At 49.1% G+C, this 10480-nt stretch overlaps 2 protein-coding genes across 2 annotated transcripts; both read left to right on the forward strand.

The window, feature by feature from the left end:
* The first annotated feature begins 64 nt into the window (after window positions 1-64).
* Window positions 65-8185, forward strand: SDHB (succinate dehydrogenase complex iron sulfur subunit B). Its single transcript, XM_065737883.1, has 8 exons — window positions 65-155; window positions 892-1022; window positions 2309-2394; window positions 4298-4434; window positions 4748-4864; window positions 6186-6287; window positions 6607-6729; window positions 8094-8185. The coding sequence occupies exons 1-8, from the start codon at window positions 81-83 to the stop codon at window positions 8169-8171; spliced, it is 849 nt and encodes a 282-aa protein (XP_065593955.1). The 5' UTR covers window positions 65-80; the 3' UTR covers window positions 8172-8185.
* Window positions 8186-9190: 1005 nt separating this feature from the next.
* MRPS16 (mitochondrial ribosomal protein S16) lies at window positions 9191-9753 on the forward strand. The gene is made up of 3 exons (XM_065738260.1): window positions 9191-9203; window positions 9272-9532; window positions 9599-9753. Exons 1-3 carry the CDS (start codon window positions 9191-9193, stop codon window positions 9751-9753), a joined length of 429 nt encoding a protein of 142 aa, XP_065594332.1.
* Window positions 9754-10480: the final 727 nt, after the last annotated feature.

Consider the following 10480-nt stretch of genomic DNA (forward strand, 5'->3'; position numbering starts at 1 on the left):
CACACTCAACATGGCTGCCGCAGCGCCGCGCCGCCCTCCGCGCGCCCTTCTGGGGCGGAGCGGAACGGCACAGTGCCAAGATGGCGGCGGCCGCGGCGGCAGTCTCCTTGAGGCGCGGCGTCCGCGCGCGGCTCCTGAGGGCCGGGCCGCGGCCGGTGAGGGGACCGCAGGCGGTGCGGGGGGTGGGAGCGAGGCGACGGCCGCAGGAGTGATGTTGGGGAGGGCTGCGGGAAGGTGTGGGAGGAAAAGGGGATGGGAGGCGTGTGAGAGGAAATGGGGGGAGGGGGGAGGGGCAGGGGGAGCCCGGAGGGGAGCGGGGGGAGGGTTAGGGTTAGGGTTAGGGTAGCCCGGAGGGGAGTGGGGGGGGGGGAGGGGCAGGAGGAGCCCGGAGGGGAGTGGGGGGGGGGGCGGGGGGGGGGGCAGGGTGAGCCCGGAGGGGGGGGAGGAGGCGGGATCAGTGTAGGAAGGGACAGGGGTTAGGACAAGGGGATATGGGTTTGGGAGACGTGGGCTGCGTGAGGGGCACATCCTACAGCAGGGAGAAATTCCCGGGGGGAAGGGAGCATCTTTGACAGGGAGCTTCTGATGGCCTTTGTGGGGCTGTGGCAGAGCCTTCAGGGCCGCAGGGCCCACAGGAGCCCTTAGTTACCTCCTTAGTTTTGGGATCATCTCTGTTTCGTGGAGGAGGAGGGAGCCCCAGCACAGAGTTGGCTGTGTGTGTCAAGGTGCCCTGGTCTGTCAAATCCTTGGAAGAATTCTCTGTGTGTGCAAATGCAAAGCCGGCAATGGATCTCACAGTTGTGGCCCCAAAACACATGGCCCCAAGGCATTTTGTTACCAGTTAAAAGCCGCCTGGAGGGACCTAAGGGCTGTTTTGCTGTTCAAATGCAGATCTGTCGAGGAGCTCAGACGGCAGCGGCTGCAGCTACACCACGAATCAAGAAGTTTTCCATCTACAGATGGGATCCTGATAAGCCTGGGGACAAGCCCCGTATGCAGACATATGAAGTGGATTTGAATAAGTGAGTGTACCTGACTAGGGAGCACTGCTTGGTTTCCCTGACATGCAGATGTGTCGGGGCTGCACGTGCACACAAGCTATCTGACAAGCAGTAATTCGGAGTAGCTGAGAGGTGTTTGAGTCAACAACTGTGGGTGTCAGCAGTCTCATTCAGCTTCACCCATTGCTAAAACCTTGTTACAGTAGCCAGAGAGGCAGGGCTTCAAGTGTGTTATGCAGCACAACAACACAGAGATGCTATTCCCTGATAAAGCAAATCTTACTGTGACCACGTGGGATTACTTCCCCACCCTCACCTCTTGATGCCAAGCATGACAAGGAAAATTGTACCCTGAATGCCAGTGTCTCAGTAGGTATTAGCAATAAAACTGTAACCTCATTTCATGGCTCCTGAGGTTTTTACCTGTGTCCCTGATTTGTACTAAAGACTTAAAATTTGTCCATGGCTCTAATGAGTTATATTTATATGGTAAATTTTGGGGCCTGTTCCCAAAGAGAGCAGTTTTACTCGTAGCTCATAGTTCCAGACCTTGGAGATATGGTGAAAGTTTTTCTTCTCATAGTCTCTTAACACTTAATATGACCAGCAAACTAGAATTAGTTCAACTTCTAGTAACTGCTTGTGTTCTCTAGTGCAGTTATCACCAAGAAAGCTCTCATTTCTCAGTGATCCTGTGGAAGGGTGCAGTCTTTTCTGTGGTATAGAAACTTTTGCTTGGGCACAAATATGCCCCCGGTTCCTCAAGCTCCTGTTACTGTGGTCTTGCCAGAGGAATTCACCTCGAGCCATTCCTGAAAGCTTCAGATACAAAGCAGCTCTGCTTGGGAAGCATGTGACAGAAACAGACTTTGCTGCTTTGATTTGCACCAGTTAATGATTTCTAGGTGTTGTCTTGTCTGCCATATATAAAATTACATAAAGTTGTCCAAGACTGTTTGCTTTTGCAAGCAGTACTGCCTCATGTGAGTAATGAGGATAGACGGACTTGTCAAAACCTGACTTAAGAGGTGAGAGCTTTCAGAATTGTTTTCAGTTGTGCTGTCTGAACCCTCTCCAACTGAGCCAAATCTGGGCCTCAGCAAAAGAAATGGCTCCTGTCCCACTCTGACCCCAGGGGGTGCTGAGGCGGGTGGATTGTGCCATTGAGGAAGTAATCTCTTTCTTGTTGCAAAATAAAAGTTTTAATTGTAGCTGAGATGAAAGTCTTTTTAGTTGCTGCTTAGTTGGTGCTGGAGATAAAGCCAAGGGAAATGACATAGGTTCACCGACTTTGTTTTCTGCTATAGATGTGGGCCTATGGTACTTGATGCTCTGATTAAGATTAAAAACGAGTTGGACTCCACTCTGACCTTCCGCAGGTCATGCAGGGAAGGTAAGGAAGATTTTTCAATCTGCTAAGCTGACTGTTGTCCAGATAAATGCTAACGCTGACTACACATGTGTAACCAATAGAAAACTTAAGGACAGACCACAGTATGCCTCTCTTTTCTAGGTACTGCACATGAAATACCTCAGTGAATCAAGCAGTGAAGTTACAGGGTGTAATCACCCCACACTGAGTTTCAAGCAGCACACATAAACGGTCGTTCCTGTTTCTGTCCTAATTGTGTTTGTCTTGCTGCCCTCCAGTGATGTACTGGGTAGGGGAATTTAGGAAAGAGACATTACAACAAGAGGATTGAGGGGAAAGATTTGTCGAATGGGTATGAACTGTAGCCCTTCAGCTAAGCAAAGTGATTGAAGAAAAGGCCATTGCATGGTTTTACACTCCAGAGTTGCCAGCTGGTTCTCAGGCAGGTGCTTGCCAGTATCTGTCTGACTGCATTCAAACTTCTCAGTCCCAGGACACTTTCCCCCAGAAAAAAGTCTTAATTCATGAGTGCTGCTGGTGTGCTGAGATTAAGATTATTGTGGAGGAGAATGTCTTTATGGAACAAGTTTGGATTTGATTGGTTGGATTTGCAAGCACTAGAAATTTAGGTGTAATTGCCTGATGCCTAAAGATGTCCTAACTCAGATCTAAATGAAAAGCATGCTTCAACACAGACATTTCTTGCAGAATCTGCATAGCAAGTGGAGGAATTTTATCCAGTGTGATTGTTCTCAGCGTCTGATATTTAGATAGCAAACACTGTTCCTGAGCTGCTGGAAGTAATTGTACTGAATAGTTTTCTTTGAGAATCTAAAAGACAGATTTCTAAGGTTGGCTGGTTTGGTCTTGTCCTTTTCTACCATGCAGGGTATGGTAGAAAAGGACATGTTCCTGTTTCCTACAAATGGACTCATGTCTGCAATCTCCAATTGTCGTGGTCCCTTCTCAAGTTAACTGGAAAATACTTGTAGCCATTTAGTGAGTGGGAGAAATAACTTTGTCCACGTGCCAGCCCTTGTGGGAAGGGTTGCTGGCACACCAGGCGCTGAGGACTGGCTCACTCAGTGTGAGGAGCAGTGGCATTTCCCTGACTCATATCAACTGATGTGTGTCAAATCCTCTGAAATTAGTTACGCCCTTTCAGCACTTGTCATCTTTCCAATATAATGTCTTAAGCATCAGTCTGATTTGAATGCCAGAGCTCCTGACCTGAGCAGTATCAGTGGCAGCTCTGCAATGTTTTGTTTTTTTTGTGAGCCTTGCCCTTTCCTGGGCTACATCTGCTCCTTGTGTTACTGGAGATCAGAAGCAGTGTTGCCTAATCCACTTGTTAAGCTATTTATATGCTATTTGTTCTATGAGTGTTCTCTCACCATGGGGAGCTCATGAAAGCAGGGGATGGCACAACTCTATGCTGCTGTAGTAGGCACAGAAAGAAGCTTCTGCCTTGGGGACTTGTTTTTGCATCCGTGACATCTACGGATGCTTTTGACTGTAACTGTAGGGCTGGTGGGGGTCTGTCTGGCTCCATATTATAAATCCCAGTGTTAGCTGCTTGTGTTTCAAACCTGTGAACAATCTGAATGCTTTCCCCGCCCTAGGTAGCACATGCAGTGTATGACATGAAGGGATGAAGTGTCTGAAGCGCTGTTTTTGCTGTGGAAGGAAGTTAAGCACCAAGGATACATTTAGAGCTTCATGAAAGCAACTCCAGCGTTTTTTCTTTGTTTGAATAGAGATGTACTTGGCCCAGTGTCAGCTTCTAGCATTCTCCTCATCACGTACAGAGTTTCTTGACATCAGAATGGAAATGAAGCCAGGGGCAAGTCTGGGGTGAAGAGGATCTTCCTCAAGTAGGATAAGCGAGTGAACATCCAATGCTTTACTCTGTTCTCTCACTCAGGCATCTGTGGCTCCTGTGCGATGAACATTGCAGGTGGAAACACCCTGGCTTGTACCAAAAAAATTGACCCTGATATCAGCAGGGTCACTAAAATCTACCCTCTCCCCCACATGTATGTGGTGAAGGATCTTGTTCCAGTAAGTATCTGCCTTCTTCATCTTGTGACCATGGGTGACGCCATTCCAGGCAGTATGGGGTTCAAGTTGGATTAGAAGGGATAATGTTGGGAGATGGCAGTGAGATCACGTCCCACAATTCACGTCTGAACTACTCTTGATGCTCTCTGGCTTGGGTGGGTCTGCTTACCAGTGGTGACTAAATGTGGCCGCGTTAGGAGGAATGTGGCAGGCTGACGTACAAAATACCTCCTCTGTATGAATGACTACAGATGTTTGGTCTCTCAGGCATCAATTCAGTTTGAGTGTGATCTTTTTGCCTTTTGTCTCCTAGGACTTGAGTAACTTCTATGCACAGTACAAATCCATCGAGCCTTACCTGAAAAAGAAGGACGAGTCTAAACAGGGCAAGGAGCAGTACCTGCAGTCCATAGAAGACCGTCAGAAACTGGTTACCCTTCTTTTTTTCTTTCTTTTTACTATTGAAGCTCCTTCCAGATAAGACATTAAACATTAATGCGTGGTAGCGTCTAGTTCCTTTAATGACAAAACTGTCTGTTACAAATCCTGACGTGGGTGGAAAGTGCTCCCTGAAATGCAGTGCTGTGGCACGTCTGCATTGCTGGGGGAAACATTTGCTAATGAAAAGCAGAACACAGTTGTGCTGGGGACTCTGACCTCGTTTCCACTGTCTGTACTGCAAAACTCTGTCTTTGTAAAAACACTGTGAAGGGCAGAGGCTTGTAATATTCCTGCAGAGATGAGGCAGTGCTGTTTATGCTGGAGTGCAGTGTGTCTAGCATGGCACTGCCTGTATATCTGCTGCATACTAAGCAGCACTATCGTGTTGCTGTGCGCTGGGTTTTACAGCCCTGAAACTAGTGGCAAAAGTTGAGCCTGTGCAATTGGGAGGGGAAACTTTTTGAAGAGTTCACGGAGCAGGTAAGTTATTATCTGTATTTCTTCAGCTCCTACAGTAAGCGTTGTTAAATTGACAGTTTCTCTCTTGCCTCTGACCTGTCTTGATGGATCATCCATTTGACAGTTTGAGGCTCAGCCCGTCAGTGCTGTGATTGTTGCTGCAGTAATGTCACTGGGTAGGCACATAGTAGGCAAGCAGCCTAGATTTTGGCAAGTGGCAAAAGGGATGAGTGTGAGCAACACAGAGGAAGGCTGATTAAAGAGGATATAATGAAAACACATGAGCTGCAGCCTAATTGTCTGCAGAAATATTTGAAAGTTGCCCATTATCTGTGTTTGCTGTGAAGCATATATCCTATGAATAGACATGCCACATCCCCGAGATGTCAGCAGCACCATGCAGCTAGTGCTGTGCTGTCTTAACAAGCACAAGACTTTACAGTTTGAAAGAATTTCTATCTGAGGGCAACACTTAGTTCTCCTACACAATTTCATAATGTTATCTGATGGCATATGTAAGGACTTAAAGGGATTCTCTCAAGGTTTTTGTAAAGCAGCATCTTTGAAGTTACTTTCTCATTGAAGTAGAAAAACAGAAACCTAAAAGAAGCTGCCAGAGCCACGTGAATCTTTCTCACAACTGGTAAAGTTGCTTTTTATCTACTTACCAAAGCATCCCTTCCTTTGGGAAAAGCCTGTGTGCTTGGATACAAAGGCATGTGAAAAACTCTCTCTTCCTCTTTACTGGGACAGGCTGGAAGCAAGGAATGCAAAAAAATCAGGCAACTTTCACACTTCTCTTCAATTTCTGCATTTCTGTAGCTTGACCATGATATCTCACCTGTGTACAGGACGGACTTTACGAGTGCATCCTGTGTGCCTGCTGCAGCACCAGCTGTCCCAGTTATTGGTGGAATGGGGACAAGTACTTGGGTCCTGCTGTACTCATGCAGGTAAGGACAGATCCTGGGAGTCACGTTGAACTTCTGTGGGACTCCTCATTTAAAAACAGCACAGATATCTGTGAAGACAAAATGATGTTAGTTTACCTGGAGGGGTTCAGGAAACATACAGATGTGGAACTGAGGGATGTGGTTTGGTGGGGATGGGGTGGTGGCTGGACTAGATGACCTCAGTGGTCTTTTCCAACCTTAATGATTCTTTGACGTAGTTGTGGACCAGAATTCCTGAGTTAGGTGTTACATTTAAAATATGACACTGATTACTTTACCTTGGGAAGTCATTTGGTGTGTGAATGACACTGTCTTTCAGGCCTATCGCTGGATGATTGACTCCAGAGATGACTACACAGAGGAACGCCTGGCACAACTTCAAGACCCATTTTCACTCTACCGTTGTCACACTATCATGAATTGCACAAGGACTTGCCCAAAGGTAGGAGCTGTTCTTCCATGCACATCTTCTGTGACTGTTTTTGTCAAGCTCTGGTTGACTATTTTTCCTTCTGAAATGGTGAATTAGCAGCAGTCATGTTTGTAGTAGTGACTGTGCAAGAGGATGTGGCAAAGTTTACACTACATTGCGCATCACAGAAACGTCTCTTCCTCGTGATTTTGAGAACCTGACTGTTTCCAGGGTTTAGGACTGTGACTGTAACATGCTGGTTGTGTGAGCGATGCTGCCAAAATCCCATAGGGAAGATTGTCTGATCAGTGATGTGAGTAATGCATATAACCCCAGCACAGTGTTACATAACACCCCAACAGTAGCAGCTGTCCTGATGTATTGTGCAACTTACATGATAGAGAAGGCAAGGGCAGGTTTTCAGAGCCGTGGGGAGCGTTTTACGCTGACATCGTGCCAGAAGGGCACTTCCCAGAAGGTTGTTGTCTGTGGCATTTCTGCTGGAAATTGAGCGAACTTTCTCATCTTGCTGTAACCTTGTGCCTGTTGCTGGGTAGATAACACAGCTGCCAAGAAAAAGAAAATTAATTATGTTCTACCCAGGCATTGCTTATGTCTGATGGTAGAGCAAAATCCTTCTTGAGCTGTGAAGTAATAGGAATGCAAATGTTTGTGTGGATCATAGCTGTGGGAAAAGAAGGTGCTTGAGCTCTGACCTGACAGGTGTTTGTCAGGAGCACTGCCTGCTGGTTTTGTGTATTTAACATGATTCACTGACTACAGATAATCCCCCCTTTTCTGCAGGGCAGATTATTGTGCTCACGTGTCAGCTGTAGTTCAGCTTAAAGGTGAAGGTTCAAACAAAGATCTGACTGTACACAGCAAAGGGAAATAACACCCTAGGGCGTGGTCTGTTGATTTTGAGACACATTTATGTTTGATAATACATTTTTCCTCGCAAGCTTAAATCTTCTCAATCAGCTCTGAAGAAAGACTACATAGTGAGCTGTGCTCTGGGGTGATTTCCTGCTCATGCTTTGTCTCACTGCGCTGCCATTATGATATACAAGGACACTTGTGGGCTCCCCACTCTCATTTTGAGATTAAGCATGCTTGGTTTGCCAGCAGTGCAAATTAAGAGCCTCTGTGATCTGATGCATTTTTGAATCACAGGAAAGCCTTGCTTTGAAAAGCTTAGTTGACAGCATTTGATGGGAGTGCAGCACTAGGCTGGGCTCCAACTTCAAAAACTGGTTGCTGAGCGCCCTCTGTCCACTGTTCTTACAAGCAGTGGTGTATCTGTGAGTTTAACATGACTTAGATTGTGGGAGAACAAGAAGGATGCTCCCATGTGCTGATTTCTAGAGAAATAAGCTGGAATTTTCTCTTTGTAGGGTTTGAACCCTGGCAAAGCAATTGCTGAGATCAAGAAGATGATGGCAACTTACAAAGAGAAGGCAGCCACTGCATAATGCTGTTCCCTGACTGGAAACATAACACACAGATGTGCTTTACCTGGAAGTAACTTACACCTGATGACACCTGGTTCCAGCAGGAATGTCGGTGTTTTTTCCATTCTCTTGCGTGTACAATAAATACCATAAGGAATGAGTTGCTAAGTCATTAACACATAACTGATTCCTCTTGGGTCTGCTAGCTTGGCCTTAACACAGATTTCTTGTCTGCAGTTCAGAGTGCATTGAGCGGCAAGCTGGGGAGGAGCGAAGCCCTTTGGGAATGGGGCCTTTTGCATTTTGTGTGCTCCAAGGGGGCCGTGCTATCTGAGTGTCTCCTGGCACTGCGTCGTGCCTGGTCCTGGGGGCTGCATTTTGCCTGGAGCTCAGGAGTTGCAGCCCGCGTGTCCCCATGGCTGCATTTTGTAGTCACCAGGAGCTGCAGCCTTCGTCCCCTGCTTGCACCATGCACTGCACCCACAGGTTGCACCCTGTGTTTCCACTCTTCATTTTTTCTGCATTTTAGAAAGCACGGGTGGCACAGCGCAGTACACAACAGATGCTGGAGCCACACGACCACAAAGGACGGAGGACGGTCAGCGCAGCGCCGACCCGGAACACAGCCTCGGTGTGGTCCACGCAGGGGCGGAGCTTCGGCCGGAACACAGCCTCGGTGTGGTCCACGCAGGGGGCGGGGCTCCGGCCGGAAGTCAGCCTCGCTTTGGTCCACGCAGGGGGCGGGGCTCCGGCCGGAAGTCAGCCTCGCTTTGGTCCACGCAGGGGCGGGGCTCCGGCCGGAAGTCAGCCTCGCTTTGGTCCACGCAGGGGGCGGGGCTCCGGCCGGAAGTCAGCCTCGCTTTGGTCCACGCAGGGGCGGAGCTTCGGCCGGAACACAGCCTCATTTTGGTTCATGCAGGGGGCGGGGCTCCGGCCGGAAGTCAGCCTCGCTCCTGTATGCTTGGGGGGCGGTGGCTAGCGGGTAGCGTCACCGGAAGTGCGTCATCTCTTCGCGACACAGGTCTGTGCCGGCCGTCGCTATGGTGCTGCTCGGTGAGTGCTCGCGGGCGCGGCCTGCAGGGCCGGGAGCCGCCCGTGACCGCCCCGCGCTCTCTTCGAAGGTCGCGGTCTTCTGAAGGCCTATCGAGGCGGACACGTCGTGATCCGTTTCGCCCTCGGCGGCTGCACCAATCGGCCCTTCTACCGCATCGTAGCTGCGCACAGCAAACGCGCCCGGGACGGGAAGTACCTGGAGCAGCTCGGCTGCCTCGACCCACTGCCCAACGTCCACGGCGAGAAGGTGGTGGGGCTCAACCTGGAGCGCCTGCGGCACTGGCTGGGCTGCGGCGCGCAGCTCTCCCGGCCCGCCGAGAAGCTCCTGGGTAGGTGCGGGGCAGGGAAGAGGCCCCGCCGGGGCGGTTCGCGTCGCTCAGCACTTCTCGTTGCAGGTCTGGCGGGGTTTTTGCCGCTCCACCCCATGACGATAACCAACGCCGAGAGGCTCCGGCGGCGGCGGCAGCGAGAGCAGGAGGCCTCTGTGCCCCCGGCAGAGGGCGGCTCGCAGGACCCCGGTGCTGCAGCACAGCCCCCATGGGCGCAGTGAGTCCCTTCGATACGTAAGACATTAAAGTGTGATCTGTGCACTCCTTCCTGTGCATGTGCTGCTCTCTCATGACTTGGCTCTGAAAAGTTAACAGCCAACTTGGTGTGCAGCAGCTGACAGGACACTCCCAACTATCTCATAGGCACAGAACCTTGCCAGGTGGTACACAGAGCTTTTCCTGAAGGCACAACAGCAGCTTTTACTCACTGGCTGAGCTCCTCGTGCATTTGCTTCCTTGGCTCTGATATAGCATTAGTGGACAGGCAAGCACAAACGAACATCATCTGCATTTTGAAGATAGCATAAGAGGGAAGGGGTTTTAGCAGAAGTACAGATGTGTCTATGTTAGCACACAGCTGATCCCATCCCCAGGAAGTGCTGACAGGCTGATACACAGCAAAATCCATGCTTGAAGAAAGTATTGGGAGTTAAAGAGTTGATGTTCTAGCTCCTAACCACTCCACCACAGCATTAACTCTTTAACTCCCAATACACCACATGATGTTATGATGTGGAATATCAATAATACAACAAAAATCATAAAACCATAACAGCCACACATTTAAGCATGAACTTCTAGCATAGTAATTGACAGCAGCATTTGATATAAATGCTGTTAAATGATATTTATTGTAAGCCTGTGCAACCCATTGGGTGATGTTACAGCAACAGCTCCTCAAAAGTCTCTCCCTAAGCCTCCTTCCAGTCTGAGGGAGGGAAAAGATAA

This window comes from Cyrtonyx montezumae, unplaced genomic scaffold (genome assembly GCF_038088225.1).
Source record: "Cyrtonyx montezumae isolate F1298 unplaced genomic scaffold, pur_monq_1.0 scaffold_21, whole genome shotgun sequence".
Taxonomy (NCBI): domain Eukaryota; kingdom Metazoa; phylum Chordata; class Aves; order Galliformes; family Odontophoridae; genus Cyrtonyx; species Cyrtonyx montezumae.

Bases quoted from the DNA above. Each gene is read 5' to 3' on its own strand.
- SDHB (XM_065737883.1), top strand. From the start codon at position 81: ATGGCGGCGGCCGCGGCGGCAGTCTCCTTGAGGCGCGGCGTCCGCGCG. The intron at 2,395-4,297 runs GTAAGGAAGATT...TCTCTCACTCAG, and splicing joins CCGCAGGTCATGCAGGGAAG to GCATCTGTGGCTCCTGTGCG. The intron at 4,435-4,747 runs GTAAGTATCTGC...TTTGTCTCCTAG, and splicing joins TGGTGAAGGATCTTGTTCCA to GACTTGAGTAACTTCTATGC.
- MRPS16 (XM_065738260.1), top strand. The intron at 9,533-9,598 runs GTAGGTGCGGGG...TTCTCGTTGCAG, and splicing joins GCCCGCCGAGAAGCTCCTGG to GTCTGGCGGGGTTTTTGCCG.